The sequence below is a fragment of the Aphelocoma coerulescens genome, chromosome 1 (genome assembly GCF_041296385.1).
Source record: "Aphelocoma coerulescens isolate FSJ_1873_10779 chromosome 1, UR_Acoe_1.0, whole genome shotgun sequence".
Taxonomy (NCBI): domain Eukaryota; kingdom Metazoa; phylum Chordata; class Aves; order Passeriformes; family Corvidae; genus Aphelocoma; species Aphelocoma coerulescens.
The window spans coordinates 105,705,165-105,722,438 of NC_091013.1; the positions used below are offsets into that span (position 1 = coordinate 105,705,165).

A 17,274-nucleotide genomic window follows, 5' to 3' on the forward strand; every position below is an offset into this window, starting at 1 on the left:
ATTAGTTTATGCTAAGGACAAGAGGAGAACGGCCTCAAATTGTGCCAGGGAAGGTTCAGGTAGGATATTATGAAAAAATTGCTCATGGGAAAGGTGGTCAGGCATTGGAACAAGCTGCCCAGGAAGGTGGTGGAACCATCCCTGGAAGCATTCAAAAGCTGTATGGATGTGGCACTTGGGACAAGGTTTTTAGTGGTGAACATGGTGGTGCTGGGTTAACAGTCAGACTTGATCTCACAAAGGCTTTTCCAACAGTAACAATTTTATGGTTCTAATATTCCCAGCCCATACTAAAAAAAAAAATCAGGAAATAAACAGTTTTCTGAAAACCAGGATAAAGCTACCTTTTAAGTTTTCCTCATCCAAGTTTATAATCTGAACAGTCTGCATTATTATCTATTACAAACACAAATACAATTAGATGCCCAGAAAAACACTGGGAGCTTAAATTTCAATTTACTGGTCTTTTTATAAATTCACTGCAGGACTATGAGCAAGTCACATGTCTTCTGAAGTCCATCAATGCAAAACAGGAATGGTGCTGATCTGTCTGCTTGAGTTAAATCAGTATAAATCATGTCATATAAGGTGCTACAGAAGTGCAAAGTATCTGTATAGGTTGCAAGAAAACTTCCTTTAAATAAACCCAATGGGGAAAGAACAACGATATTTTTGTGAAACAATTCAAACAGAGGAACAAAAGAGCACGCAGTGCAAAAATCCTATCTATAATAAGTAACAGGATTGTGAATGTGCCATTGTGCCCACTGTTCGAAAGAGGTAAGTGCTTTTTTATTAAACCTAAGAAACCATCTTTGATCACCTGTATGTCTGGGTTTACCCTCCCTTCCCTTCTCAGAGGTGTAACTTACCAGTGGGAGTAGTGACCAGTTTAGTTGTCATGATAGTCCCATTACTGCTAACCACCATAATGGGTGAATTGCTACTGCTGGGCAAGGTCGCTGTAACTGGTTTGGGAAGGATTTTACTGGGCTGCACCTGTTGAGTGATTATTTTAACACCTAGGAAAGGAGAAAGGTCACTGTTAAAATACAGGCACGATAAGTTACCTTCTGAAATGCTTTCTCAGACCAAGGCCTAGTGGGCAAGTAGCTCCACAAGGCTTCAATTCTGAGCCCATGTATTCTTGATCATGAAAAAAATTATTTAATTTTTGACTTTTTTTTTTTTCTTAGTTTTGGTTGGGTTTTTTGTTTGTTTTGCAAATACCAAGAAAGTCATCATCTTTGCCTTTCATGTGCCTGTTTAAATTCCTAGCTATTTCCACTGTCCATTCCATCACTGATTTGTTGATGTCATTTTTAACTTTTCCTGGTCCATGATACAAGAAACCATAATGTTTCCCAGGAGGCAATAGGTTACAACCAAGACTGAATTGGTTCATATACCATGGACCATGTAGATGCAAAGTAATTCTTCATCAATTCAGTCTGTAAATCCTAATGTGTCTTAATTAGCCTAGACAAATTTCATCACCCTGAATAAATTAAAAAACATTTCTGCACAAGGAGTAATAGTGACTGTCAGGAAGCAACTGTGACACTGGCTAGGGAAGGTTACTTTAAGTAAACTGCTCTCTTTCCCCTTGATTTACTGGTTATCTTAAAGCCACAAAGAAATTTGGCTTAAGCTATGAATAGAATCAGCAAGAATGAAGGATGAGGGCACCTTAGTACTGCCAGGATTCTGCTCCCTCTCTCTCCATTTTGTGTTGGGGAATGGGACCTCTGTGAGATTCACTTCTCAGTTGCAAACCAGCAGATTCCTAACATCTGTTCAAAAGGAGATCCAGGAGATGTGCATCCAGGAGATACACAACAGATATTATCTGTTCCATGAGGTAAATGCACTGCACTGTGGTGGCCAAATGCCATGGAACACACAGCCTGGATGAATCCCATCTAAGTGAAGCACCTAATTTGTACACAAGTATTTCTAGGTGAAAAATTTTGTCCACTTGAGATGTGGAACATCCTCCAGAGAAGTTTTCTTCTCTCTACACTGAATATAAAAGCAGTACCGAGCAAGTAAGCTCCAAACTGAAAGAGAAATTGAAGTCTCTGCATCATCCAGACACTGGATAAAAAGTCACCATGAAAACTGATTCACATCTTCCAGAAAGAATTGGTATCAGATGGTATTTCCAAAGAAACTTTAAACTAAAAAGCACATTGAGCCTAAATCCATTGTAGAAGACAATGAAATGAAGCTCATATTGATACTGTTCAGTGGCTGGAAGCCTTTTTTACATCTTAATTAGTAGCTATTACTTTTCTTAAGCAGTGATCCTATAATCAAAAAGGTAGTTTTATCAAAGGACAGGAGTAGGGCTGTTTATTTTTTCATTCCATGGTCTACTTTAATTCCTTGATTTAAATAGTACAATATAAAATAATAATTTTACTGACAGGATTAAAATACTAATTTTATATTAATATACATAAAAGTACTATTATACTTTGCACTTTTATAGCACATCTTTGAGAACTGGATAACTTTGCAAGCTTTATTTCTTACTACTTCTTGCTGAGATAAGAACTGTGTGCTACAGCAGAGAAAAGCCAAGAAAGAACGATTACATGACTTGCCCAAAGTCAGCTGAATTAATCAATGTTACAAAAAGAATCCAGTCCAACTTCCAGATCTAACTGTATTTGTTTTGACATGTACTTCAAAAGTATGTTTTGATTTCTGGACCAAAGAAAATAATTAAAACATGGAGTAACTTCTTTTTCCAGATGATATAGTTGAACAACTCTTGGATCTTCAGAAAACTGGTGTGTTTCAGGTTGCCAATCACATTACTTTTGCAGTTATTTACATACCTCTCAACCTCTAAGATAAAACATATATACCTAGAGCAAGGTTTGTAATACCTGAACCAAACAAGAAAAGTGAAACAACCAAATTCTTTAATTACTGTTACTTGAAAACATTAAAACATCCTTCACTATCTACTTATATTCATGTTTAAAGCCAAATCCTGTACTCAAGAAATCATGCCTTCATGATCACTACCCCATGCACATTTTGGGACAGAATTCTGCCCTACTTTCCTGAGTTACAGTCAGACCTCACCAATGTGACCCAAGATAAACTCCAACTACCTGATTCCTGTTTGATCTGAATGGTGGGTTTGATGCCAGCTGGCAGCTGAGACTGCTGTGGCTGCTGCTGGGCTACAGAACATGGCACCAGCTGCTGCTGCTGCGGTTGCTGCTGCTGCTGCTGTTGGGCCTGTTGGACGTGGTGCAGCTGCTGTTTGGGAGACTGCTGATGCTGTTTGGGAAACTGTGCTAAGATCTGAGTTGGATTCCCAACCAAACCTTTTGGGGAAGGTAGTCTGGTAGAGGCAACTTTAATTGCTGATGTAGACACACCTGTGAAAGAGTAAATGGTTTAAGATTGAACAGTGCAATGAGAAAGAAAAATATTATAATTTCTAAAATAATTTTGCATTTCAACCATCTTTACTACTGAAAAATGCATTGATATATGTGAGGAAATAAAGTTCCCATGTAGCAGAAGTGCTCTGTTAGGAGGCAATGGAGCTTTTATACAGAATTTCAATGTGGCAGCAGAACAGCAGCTAATGGAAAGACCACAAACCCAGTCTACTTCCCCACCTTTTGTAATACAAATAATTCAATAATATTTTCAAAGTCTTGACTTTAAGCTTCAAGACAGCAAAATACCTATAGTGAAAGTATTTTAAATATGTATTTATAACAACGTAGTTTAGTGGAAGGTGTTCCTGCCCCTGGCAGGGGGGCAGGAACTAGATCTTAAAGGTCCCTTCCAACTCAAACCATTCTGTGATTAAATGATTCTAAAATCACAATGACAAAAAGTTGGCAATAGGAGGATGTCAAATATCAAACCCATCAACACTGGAAGGGAGTAGCTGTTAGTAAAAGAGTTGGTTGGCATTTTAAAAAAATCAAGTAATGTTATGTAAATTATAAAACTGTGTGACACCTGTTTTGTGCTGTTGGGTTAGGTGATCTTAAAAGTGATTAAAAGAAGTTTGCAGTAAGATGGAAATACAAAGTTCCCAAATAAATATTATTACTTATTTCTGTCATTCCCCTACATAGCTGTCAAAATATTTACAGCAAATTTGGCTTTGTATATAATTCTAAACTACACATCTGTAAGCACCAAGACAAAGTCCGTATCTTATGAAGGCAATTTTTAACTAAATCCCAGTTGTAGTGAAAAACAGAAACAGATGGCAGTGATAATGACAGGAATTACAGTAAAGGTACAATTCTGGCAATCTAAATAAGCAACCTCACTGCATAATTTAAGATGGTTACACCATTTCCTTGGACAGCTCCTTTCATTCGTAAGTTTAACTCTACATTTGAAGAGATTATCAGTTCATGTCACAAAACTTTTCACCAGCATCTTCTGCAATGACAATGACAGCCTTGGAAAAAAACCTTTTAGAGAGATACTCCACCTATGTACTTTAGAATTAAAGTCTCTTCCATGATCAAACCCAACTAAAAATCAACGATTCAAAAAATATTAAAGCCTGCTGTGAGCCCTTCTTCTCCACAGATTAATATCTGATCATATTAATACAAGCAATAGGGAAGGAAAATGCCTCCTCAGCCTTGATACGGCTACCCAATATTTTGTGGAATGGAACAAGAATGGGAAATACAGACCAGGAAAAATTGTGATGTGACATTGTCACTGTCAGGCAGTTTTTCTTTCAAGTGCTGCTCACTAAAGTTCATTCATTCATTCATTCATTCATTCATTCACAGCTTCCCTTTCAAATGCTAGCTGGTGGCTGTGAAGCTGAAACAGTCAAGCTAGCATACACAGCTGGAATTTGAAATCAGAAACCTAAGAATTTTAATCAGGCCCACTCAGGTCTTAATTATAAAGGACTTTAAAACTGACATGCCGATAAAATACACTAATAAAAAGTTTGTAAACACTTCTCTACCTTTCAGAATTGTCATCTGGGCATGTTAATAAGTTGTACTTATTTGATGTTAACTTTGCAAATCTTTGTAAATCAGGCTTTTAGAGATGCAATAACCTTCAAATATTGGAAATATACATTTTTCTATGCATCAGGAGAAGCTCTTAAAGCCAATCATTTTGAGGTTATATTGTTTTAGAGCTAAGTCACACCACCTTACTTCACCTCCTCTTAAAAAAGAGGATCTGCACATTAACTGTTGAAGTAAAGAGGAAGAGAGTTCAACAAGAACTTTTGTGGAGACTCTTGGATTAGTTTCATAAGCACATTTCTTTCACATGTCCTGTGCTTTACTCATCATATGTAAACAAAAAGTGCATCTCCCCAATGCTATTCTCAATGCAAAGTCCAATTCCTCAGTGAAAGAGCCTTTATAAGAGAATTGCCATACCTTGTGCTACTGTTGACATAACCACTGATGGTGTAGATGACACTACAGCAGTCACAGCAATAGTATTTGCAGTGCAGGAAGGAGTGGAGCAGCTGCTGCTGCTGCTGCCCACGGAGGACTGGGAAGCAGTGATAACCACGGGCTGCTTTTGAGTAGTTGAGGCAATGACTGATGTTGGAACAAGTTTTGTAACTGCTGCGTAGTTGTGGGACTTGGAAAGGATGTTGGGTACAAAAGTTGAGCTTGGAGAGGTGGTTACTATTATGACCTGAAAAAAGAAAAAAACAAGAAGAAATTCATTTGTTCTTTGCATCTATTTAGAAGCATAGAATTTCAGTAACATGTCTGTTTGTGTATTTAGGTTTAGGGATACATGTTTATTAAGAGCTTGTAAGACTATCAATCACATTTGCTTGCAAGAAAAAATTTCAATTATTTTGAGGAAGTGGTGATTAATGTCTCCTTAAAATTGGGCAGATTTTTTAAGGAAAACAATTACTATCCAATTAAAGTAGAATTTTATCTCATGTTTGAAGGCAAACAGACAGGAATGAACTTGACTTCATTAAACTGGGCCAGGAAGCTTGAAACCTATTTTAAGAGAAACTGAATGGATTTCCAGCAAGTTTTAAGTGCCACTCTCCCAAACCTCCCAAAAGTATCAAGAAATAGCAATGAGAGAAAATAGATGATTTTTTTTTCAACAATTAACAAGCACTTGCTGAGTCAGTAATGGGAAATGATCTACCAGGTTGTATGCAATATTTCATCAGTGAAAGAAAAATGGTTTAGGTTTGAAGCAATTTCTGCTTTATTTAGTGCTCTTAATAACAAGAAATTCTTTCTGATTTGTCTGAAAACCATTTCTCTGAAGAGAATAAACATCACCCCTGTGCGAGTTACAATTACAACTCCATGAATCTGATCTGACATAGAAAAACACAGAATTCATGACAGTATTGGAAGAAGTCTGTCATTATGCAATTGACCTAGAAAACGAAGCACTTATTGACTAGCAAAAATGGGGACTGTTTACATAAAGAAATTCCTTTTATTCAACTTCTATGTCGTTTCTTGTACTTACACAGTTAAAATAGAAAAAGAGCACAAAAGTACAACATTTTCAGTTTTTCAAGCAAGAATATTGAGAAATTATTTTAATAATGCTATTGTCCCAACAAAAATTTTGTTTATTAAAACCTTGAAAATTTAAGCTTATTAATGATTCAATGTAACAAAAGCTGATAGAAAAGTAAGGTACAAAATGGGCAAAGGAAACCTGTGTCAGCTCACACACAAAGTCTTACACAGCTAGCCAAGCACTACTGAAACCTTGCCTGATAAAGAAATAATATGGTAATGGCACCAGAAATAGACTTAAGTGACAGATCAAGCAGCAAGAGATTATGAGTTTATAATTTGCTTAAAGAAAAATGAAAAAAAAAAAAATAGGGAAACAGCCACATGGATGGAATAAAAGCATTATTAAAAAAGCAAATTTCACCACCATGGCTGGTTCTGCTTCTCCTTTTGCCTCAGTTCTTAGTTTGATGGCCTCTACTGCTTAGAAAAACCTTTAATATCTTGATCTGAGGAAAATCAAAACTTTACTACCCCCACAAGCTGTAGCAGGTTGACCACAACTAATCAGTGTCTGAAGGACAAGGTTTCCACATTCCGCTGCTTTTTTGATTGCATTTTCCAGTGAGAACATTTTCTCTACATCAGTCTTATTTCTGCATTCTGCCTAACCTTGATTTAATCAAAACACCTTTCTCAAATTGCTCTTAGGCTACAAACATGCAGATGAGCTTAACATGACACAGCTTGTTCTAGTGTGAGAATTGGAAGTGAAAAGATTCTATGATATGCCCCTGGAGTTTTATCTTGTTTCTTAAACTGTCAGCTAACACTTGGAATACTTCCCAACTGTCTGAAGTTAGGGTCAGCTCCATTCCACCCAGGGTAACTAATTTAGGAATACAAAGGACAACTTGCAGTTAAAATAGGCATATTACAGGTTAGTGTGAATATAAACCCTACTACAACAGGGCAAGTTCAGCATCACAACTAAGTACAGATATGTAGAATGAATTTGAGCATAACTGCAACTCCTGCAGACCACTGCATTTCCTTAAGTCCAAGATTATCACTTAAAAACACTTTATTTAATTAAGGAAGGAATAAAGCCTGTAAAGCATTACAGTTCAACAGTGACTGCTATACTGTGACTAAGCAGGTTTGGGTCTATCTATTCTATCTCATCTTTCAAAATTAAAAGAGCAGAGCAAAGTTCAGTAATCTTCATGTATGAAGTACATACAGAAAACATAAAATTCAGGTAAAAATTTAAAAATTAAAGTTCAAATCACAACCACTTTATTTCTGAAGTACTGTTTTCTCATGTATGTTGAAATGATCCAAATAATTTCATCATAGGTACCAAAACTGCATCCCATGTTCTACAGCAGAGAAACTGCCTAACTTTAAACATACACACACACACAAATCAAGGTGGTAATTTTGTTGTTGTTGCTTTTAATTGTTACAGTAAAATCTAATTCCCAACATGTACTGAAATTAGTCCTGCCAGCTCTATTTTGAGAGATGTCAAAACTTAGTCCCTGAAAAAATAAAGGTACTGTAACTGCCAGAAACTTCACTAGCTTGATTCCTTCTGTGTCCTAGACAAGTGACTTTATTACAAGAGAATCCAGAAACTGGAGCTGTGACATTATTACTTATTACAACACATCTTCCTCCAACCCACTAAAATGTCAAAACGATTCAAAGAGCTGGCATGCAGAAACAAAGAATTTCATTCACATATAACAACTTACACTCAAATCAGAAATGTGCTGTTGGATATGAATGAACAAGACTGACATTTAAATTAAAACTACTAAAGGGGATTTCTCTCACCCAAATCATCCAGTTATATATTTTGGCATATCTAAATCCAACAAAAGAGGGCAGTGTGACAAGTTCAGATACAAATGCTACTCTGGCTGCCTAACAAAACAAGCACTGATTTTCCTGTCACTGCAAATTAGTAAGACAGTCAAATAATAGAATGCAAAGTAAACCCTAAAATTTCTATGTCAGAACAAACGCAGAGGCACAACTGCAGGAAAGGTCCTATCAACAGTCCACTCTTTTGGAGACTTAGTACACTGTCTTTAATTTCCATGATATATAACACCATACTTAATACAACCCTACACATGTTTGAAGCAAAGATTTCTTCCTGCACAAATTATAACCCTAATGTGCAATAGGATGGATAGGTTAAGCCCTGTAGTAGCTGTGGATTTACTGCACTGAATGCAGAACATTTAATTTGATGGTTTATGCTCACTCATGGATTTCTCTTATACACTCAGGTATTCAGAGATGAAATTTGATTAAGGACACTGTTAAAGAACAGTGAATCAAATGAAAGCATCTTCTCTGCAGTGGGAAGAGGTCAGAAAGCAAGATCTTTATTGCACATTACTTCAGTTAATCTTACTTGGTTTTAAAGTTTCCAAAAATCAGGACACAGGAACTCTGCTAATCCAAAAAGAGGCATAAAGCAATTAAGAAGAATAGTAGAAAAAATACCATGCAAAGGTTTGAGCTCAATAGTCAAACTCTCACAGTTGGAAAAAAATGCTTGTTAGTGGCCAGCCTACTGTAAGTGTTGGTATCGAGGCGAAATTAATTCCACAGAGACACTAACTCTCCCTGAAGTCTGCTGTAACTAATAACTGTACCAAGAATGAACTTGGTCTGAACCATTCATCTTTGTTTTTACATCTTAAGAACAGAAAAATAGACACAACTGAATTGCCTCCTAATGAATGGGAATATAGTCATGCCATAGATTAGGCACTTAAAAATCTAAATCCAATCCAAATTTTAAACAAGGAAAGCCTTTTCTGCACACTGCATTGTGGTGAAAGCTAGGCACACTCAGCTGAAATAATGACTGATTTTGACCACTGTAACACTGTTAATGTAGAATGAGAAATGGCACACTAGTACTGAAAAGAAAATAAAACCCCCCGGACTTTGACCGGCTCCAAGAATACACGTTATAGACCCCAAAAAAATAGTCTCTAGATAAAAGGCTTGGCAAGGGAAAGCCCATGCCATCTCTCCTGGAATTCTACTACTGCAAAGAATAATTATAAATAAGGAAAATAGAAATAAGAAAGATTACCTTTGACCAATAGTTGTTACCATCTGAAGACTGTTCAGTGGCCTATGTGATCCAGTTCTCAGTGGACTAGTGTCCATATCATAAAACCCAACACCACAAATGGTACTAACTGGTAACCTTGTTGGCAGTCTCACCAGACAGGCCAAGAATTGAATGAGCATGGAGACTGAATCCCCTCTCATCCCTAGAAGTGGTCCCTTCAGGTCAGGGTTGAGGCACATTGGTGGGGCAGTCTGGGGGAAGCTTGCACTCCCGCTGCCTGTGCTGTACCTGTTCTGTGGATAAAAAGAGGGCTTCAGTCTCCACGGCTGTCAATCCAGGTCCTTTCACACACAGGTGAACTATATTCATACAAGAGTTTGGTTTTCCCTTTGTTTGTTTTAAAGAGGGATTACCTTATCCCAAGATCAATCCTTAAAAAACAGCTAGTCAGATCATAGAAAGGAAGAGTCAAACATCACATCTTATTCATTGATAAAACCAGAATAAAGTAACATTTGGCAGCTTCCCCCACATACCTTCTGTGTTGTGGTGTTTGTTGTCTGTGTTGAGGGCTTAGTGAAGGTTATTTTCACAGGCGACATGTGTGGTGGTAAGGAGTTGGCAATGCTCTGCATTATATTACTCATTTTGGGGCTGCCACTTACAGGCACTGTGATAGTTTTAGTGACAGGAGTCACTGCCTTCGGGACTTCTTTCAGAAGAACAGGGGAAGAACTAGAAGAATTCGTTCGCCGTCTTTTGCGGGGTTTTTCATCATCATCTGAGCAGCTGACACCTGGAAAAGAAGTATTTTCTCTAAGCTATGTTTCCCCTGTCTGCAGATCTCAGTGCTTTCTGAAACACTACACCCTTTTTGAGTCTTGCACCCTCTTTCAAGTAAGATAAAAAGAAATAAGGGATAAATTACATCTTACGGTCACAACCAACCTGTATCACACCTCAGATGATCTTAGTCCTTGATACGGGCCACACTCACAGTGCCATGAATCAGAGACAAATCACCCAAAACCTCAAGCTATTCAGTTACTGGGTTACTTCATTCAGTTTGAGACATTAACATAAGAGCCAGGTCAGGGTTTTCATTCTGTCTCCAGAAGTTTGACTAGTGAGACTACACAAAGGGATTGGGATAATGCCACACACATTTTAGTTTAAAACTTTACACTACTTTGGGTTTTTTTGGTGGTGGTTTTGTTCACAGCAACTGGACTATCAAAATTTAACCCCCTATAGTTTTCTCAGACTTCAGCCTTTGCACCTACTTCCATGTCATGGTTATCCTTACAGTACCCCTTCTGCCTTTCACCTCAATACAACATCTTGGGATATATTTTTTTTTTATATAGTTTAACTGTGAAGGTCAATCCTCACTTTATCTGCTTTTGCCTTCTTTGGTGTATTTTGTGCAACAGATATAAAATGGCACCTAACACACAATCATGAAAAACATAAGAAGTCCTGGCTCAAAAGAGTTCTTTCTTCCTTGCAATCATATACTGCACATATAGAAAAAGAATCTGCTGCAATATTCAGTTCAGCAAAGGATAACAGCATGATTAATGGATCTTAAATCCAAATGAAACTTGCCAAAGTAGGCAACAGGTTCATAAATTGGTCTAGATTACAGACAGACACACAATGACCTTGCAAACCTCTTACAGCTCCTGGGTAGCATTGAAGGCAGGCAGGCTCTACAGAAGGATCTGGACAAGATGGATCAGTGGGTGAGGTTAAACAAGGCCACGTGCCAGGTCCTGCCCTTGGGTCACAACGACCCCATGCAGAGCTACAGGCTGGGGGCAGAGAGGCTTAAGGGCTGCCCAGAAGGAAGGCACTTGGGGATGATGGTCAATAGCCGGCTGAATATGAGCCAGGTGTGCCCAGCTGGGCAAGAACACTGGCACCCGGCCTGTACCAGCACTGGTGTGGCAGCAGGACCAGGGCAGTGACCATTCCCTGTGCTGGGCACTGGTGAAGTCCTGGAGTCACTTCTGGGCGTCTCATGACAAGAGAGAGGCTAAGGTGCTGGAGTGCATCCAGAGAAGGGAACAGAGCTGAGGAAGGGTCTGGAGTGCTAGGAGCAGCTGAGGGAACTGGGGCGGCTCAGACTGGAGAAAACGAGGTTATAGGAGGACATTCTTGCTCTCAACAACTCCCTGACAGGAGGGTGTAACCAAGTGGGGGTTGGGCATTGCTCCCAGGTAACAAGTGACAGGACAAGAGGAAATAGCCTCAAATTGTGCCAGGGGAGGTCCAGATTCAGTATTAGAAAAAAAATTTCACTGGAAGAGTAGTCAGGCATTGGAGTAAGTCTGGAAGTGTTCAAGAGGTACCTGAATGAGACATTTGGGGAGGTAGTTCAGGGGTAATTACATCGGTGCTGGATTGATGGTTGAACCTAGATGACCTCTAAAGTCTCTACCAACATTGACAAATCTTCAATCCTATTATTTATGCTTACAATGTCAACCTGTGTCAAACCATTTAAAAAGAAAAACAATCAGAGAGAAGCTGAAGAGATACAATCCTGCCTATGGAGAAGATGATTGAAAATCTTCTTCCATGTGCCTGGGACTTACAGACAAGAACACCATCACATCAAAAAGCAGTCCTGCTGGCAGTCAAAGCAAACTTCGTTCGTAGTCAGTCTCTAATTAGGGCCAAGATCTAATTATGGCCAATCTCTAATTAAAATTACTAAATATTCTGGCATTCAAAAAGTGAAGATTCAAGAACTAATATGGACAAGAAACTGCCCAGCACCACAATAGGCAATTTCTGAAAAATGGTACTCTCTCTCAGCAGAAGTAGCTCATTTGCAGGTATGCTTCCAAAGGCTAACAGTTGTATCCACAGAGACAGGAAACTGAACTAGGGAAGAGAAGCAAACTTAAAAAATGTAGCTTTAGTTGCCTGTAGCAGGACACATGAAGTGTGGATCTACAAGACTAAATTTCAAATCTCTAATCAATAATTTACTTTATGGCCCTGAATAAGCCTCTGTAAAGGTGATGTCCCTCTATAAAGCAGAGGTTTGATTACGTAACTTTAAGGTTTATTATGGACAGGCTTTTAAGTGTTACTGTGAGTGCACTAATCATATTGAACATGTGCAGGAATTTAAAAATCTCAGAACCTATTTAAATCCAAAATCTGCATGCAGCTAGGATGTTAGGACACAGTTGTTATTTTGGTGAGGCACCAAGAAATAGAGGAAACTTTGTGGCCCTCATGCACAAAAAAAACCCATCAACCAATCAATCAAGACATAAGAAAGTAACATTAAACTAGTAGAGCATTATTTTATGTTATTATTTTATGTTACAGCTCATTTCACCTCCTGTTTTCACTGCTGGGGTTTTGCAAGAATGTTATTCCTACCATTTCATATTAGCAATTGCTGTACAGTTTTCCACAGACATTTAGTTAAAAGGTAATACAGCTTGACTGAAACTCACACTTGGTAAGTAAGGAAGCAGAGTCATAGAAAGGTTAATGACTCAATCAGACTGTGACTTGGAAGAGGTTACACCACAGACCAGTGGCAAAGTCCTGACTCTAACTCAGATCTCCTGAATTTGCTCCCAAGCAGGTTTGTTAAAATTAATGTGACTGATGTAACATACTCTGAAAGACACAATTTCTTTAAAAAAATAAACAGTAACAACAAAATGAAGCACATGAAATAGGGAAAAAATTAAATTTAGGGACAGACAGTAAAATGATCATCCCTGTATCATGTGTCTAGACTCATTTGATACTCATTACCATGTAATAATTCACTAAAGTTTACAATAAAATTTTAAGATGTTAAGAACATTTCCCCCTGAATCTTGAAACTAAAGCCAAATGATTAGTGCATAGATCAGAAAAATGAAAAACCTCAGTGTAATGGGTTTCATGGGTTGACAGAGCCATTAATGATGGTTGTTTGCAATTAACATTATATTTATGTACTATGTGGCATTTCTGACTACCTAGAAGCTTATACAGATGTATACATATACCATAAAGACTAAAATAAATTTTAAAATATTAAAGGTATGCAGAGCAAGCATTTATCTACTTCACTATTAATCTTTGTTATTTTGATAGAATCAAGTAAGAACTGAAGGAAACATTTTAATACTAAAATAAAACCACCCATGGCGAGGGCGTATATATGAGAACATAATCTGCTTTTAGAACTAGCTGACTGATTAGCCAAACAAAGATAGGGACACATACACACTCTCAAGAAAAAAGACTGTTTCTAGATTCTATGTCCTGAATTTTCAGATTTAAATGTGTGAAGATGGGTATCTGATAGGAATTCATATGAAGTTTTCGCAGCTGCTGAGAAACACAAGCCTCACCAAGACTGACTTCCAGGTAAATCACAAAATTACCAGACACAGATGTGAGCACAAACCCTTGCCAAACTGCATTCAAAAAAAAAAAAAAAAAAAATTCCACATCAACTGTGAAAGTGGAAAAGAGGAACCTTTTCTAACTCAAGTAAGTGACTACTATGCATTAGTTCTCAACAAGATGGATCAGAAATTCACTGATATACAGAAATGTCTATATTTAATTTTCAAAATATTTTCCACTTGCTGTCCTTGCAGCTTTACTGCTCCTTACAGCATTTTGCAATGAGTGGATTTATCCTGAACACTATTTCTCTGAAAAAGGGAAGCAATAAATTCATTCTCTAGACTAAACAAAGGCACAAAGGCCTTAAATGACTTGTCCAAGGTTGGAGTGTTTAATTCAGTCTTATGCTTCAGCCACGCTGTCCCTTTCTTTCCCTTTTGTTAATCAGTTGCTAGTATCACTTACTTTTGACGTAAACAGTACTTCCACTTGGCAAGACGACTACATTGGAGGCTGGACTGGCAGGTCTGGGGGACTTCACTGTTGCTACACTGCCACTTGGAACAGGGGTAGATGTTGGGGTTGAAGTGGTACTTGTGTAGGAATAGCAAACCACCACTGAAGAGGAGAAAAGACACCTTCCATATAACTGAAGTGTAGAATCCCATTATTCTATCACTATTTTTCAACTGAAATGGAAGCCAAAGGCCTTTTGGGTCATTATCTGTGTATTTGCCTCTGCAATCCTGTTACTGTGAAATACTCCCCAATTTGAGCTAAGCATGGCCACGGAATTAATGGTCTTCAAAGACAACACAGAAATCTAACCTCCCCTCCTCCCATCCCCAAAAATCTCTACTGCCAATGTGAGATTTCTTTTTGTACTGATCTTTGTTTTACTTTATAATTTGTTATTTTAAATTTTAGCATTAATTCAATACATCAATCTTTTTGCTTTTCTGTAAATGACTAGGAACTGACAGAAAAGTGCTATTGCCTCTACTCAACAGTACACCAGTTGAAAAAAAATACTCCTTCAGTAGTGAAGAACTGATCGTGCTAATCAGCTTTTTTAAACTGCTTTTTTAAACTATTGCTTTTAAGTAACAGCACAATGATACAGTATTTATCACAAAACCAAGATAAAACAGCTTTTTTTAAGCAGTGTTACACATGCTCCAGTTGTATGAAGCCTAATCCAAGCCTGCTCAGCCAAGCTAGTTGGAATGTGTACTACCATTATTTAAAAGCATAGGGAAAGCAGAAAGCAACCTTTTTACTTGTTACATAGTACATTTAATCAGAAGGAAAAAACCCAAAGCAGTATTTTCTCGACTTTCACCAAACCTACTTGCATTCTTAAAATAAAACATTCTGAAACATCTTTCATCACTTACAGAACTTTACAAAATCTTAAGCCATTAGTCCAAGTTTTTAAAGTTTACAGAGCTGATAAGTTAGTCAGCGAATGTCATTTCCTGACAAACTGGATTGTTTTTATATTTCAGTTGCTAGAGTGTCAATAACACAAAGCAGTCAGATTAATGCTGCAGATACCACAAAGGGTTCTTTAAAATAAGGGGTGTTTTATATTTCTGTGAATAAGGTTTGTAAGAAAGATTTGGATTTTTTTTCATAGGTTCATAGAATGGTTTGGGTTGGAAGGAACTTTAAAGCTCACCCAGTTCCAGCCCCCTGCCATCAGCAGGGACATCTTCCACTAGACCAGGTTGCTCCAAACCCCATCCAACCTGGCCTCTAAAAAATATCTTTAATATTTAACACTTTAAATCTAAACCACCAATTTCCACTGTGACATTGCTTTTACATTCCCATAGATTGCAGCAGAATCCCATCTTTCTCTCACCTTCTTTGTTCCCAGTTTCTGCAGGAATTGGAAGAGATGCATTGTGCTGAACAGCTGCATTGGCAACAGCATTCGCAGTAACAGTAAAAGCTGTTTGTGGAACAAGTCGTGGCATCAGTGGCACCAGTCGACGGCCTTCTATGGACCACTCGGAAGAGCTGTTTGGTCCAGACATACTAAAGAGAAATGCATGTTCTGTAAGTGTTTTGACAACTTTCCAAATATTCAGTATCTTACTCAAATACATTTTTTTTCCCATAGTGCAAGTCTAAAAGGCAGTTTAAGACACACTAGAGCACTAATACATAACTTCCTTCATTTCATGAAAGCCCTTGCATTTTTGTCACCTGATATAGAAAACCTCACATTTTAAATTAAAGAGTTGATTATTCTTTTGTTGTTCTGTTTTACAGAGCTGTTCAAGGGCCAGAAGTGTGTAAACACCATACTCAAATGCCCCACATTAGGTAAGCTACTATTCAGGCAGAGTTGGTATACCAACTCTCTACTTCTGTAATACGAAAATGCCAATAAACCAAATAGATTTCATAAAAGACTATTGAAATGGATTATGTTACAGGGAAAAACTCTTAGCTTCTATGGCAAATTTTGTTTCACCTGAACAGAAGCATTTCTGATGTTTATTTTAGTATTCCCAAACAAGGTCACAGAACATGAAATTATTTAAATACACCCTGAGCATCTTCCTAAACAGAAAGCAGTCTTCTGCTCTAATTAGCTCTTAACTTTAGTACTTACATCCACACTAGAATGTTTTCATAAAAACACTGTTCTTATCTAGATGAGGAAGTATTTTTGACTGTTTTACATGAGTCATTTATCAAATCAACAAAACCAAAATGGCAAATTATTTTTCAATGCTGTAATGTTCTTAAGCAAATCAACCCATTTAATGTATTAATATATTCTAAAAAAATAACTTCTCACATGAAATATTTCAAGCAAGTTGCAGCAAGAGCTATTACAAAGTAGTTTGTAAAATGCAGAGTATCTGCTCTGTTGATAAATCTTGAAATGCTTCAGCATTCCTCATACATATGCATATTGTATAACGAGAGCTACATAAGCTGAGGTAAAAATACATTTTAAAAACAAAAAATAAAGGACACAAAGGCTAGCAAAGTAGGCTTTCCTAATGAGTTAAGAGAATTATGTAAGTGAAATACTATATTACCAACTATCACTAAAAAGGAATCACCACAGGAAAACAAAGAAAAGAAATAAAGAAAAGCAGCACTTCAAAATTGCACCTTGTCTGCATTATAGTATTTCATTGAAGTGCAACGCCTCAGAACAAACTATTCGTGTTCTGCAAAATGCTAAGACCAGAAGTACTACTTAAAAGGAAAACTTGATTCAGGAAAAGAATCCTGATTTGACAACTAAATGCTTTTTGTTATCTTCCCTCT

The 17,274-nt window shown here is 37.4% G+C and overlaps 1 protein-coding gene across 1 annotated transcript in view; it reads right to left on the reverse strand.

The window, feature by feature from the left end:
* Positions 1-17,274, reverse strand: part of EMSY (EMSY transcriptional repressor, BRCA2 interacting) — a 41,184-nt gene that overhangs the window by 17,407 nt on the left and 6,503 nt on the right. The window contains exons 5-10 of the mRNA XM_069027833.1: positions 15,845-16,020; positions 14,443-14,595; positions 10,137-10,396; positions 5,415-5,682; positions 3,129-3,401; positions 873-1,022 (exon numbers count right to left, since the gene is read on the reverse strand). Coding sequence (XP_068883934.1) covers positions 873-1,022; positions 3,129-3,401; positions 5,415-5,682; positions 10,137-10,396; positions 14,443-14,595; positions 15,845-16,020 — 1,280 coding nt within the window. The remainder of the gene's footprint in view (positions 1-872; positions 1,023-3,128; positions 3,402-5,414; positions 5,683-10,136; positions 10,397-14,442; positions 14,596-15,844; positions 16,021-17,274) is intronic.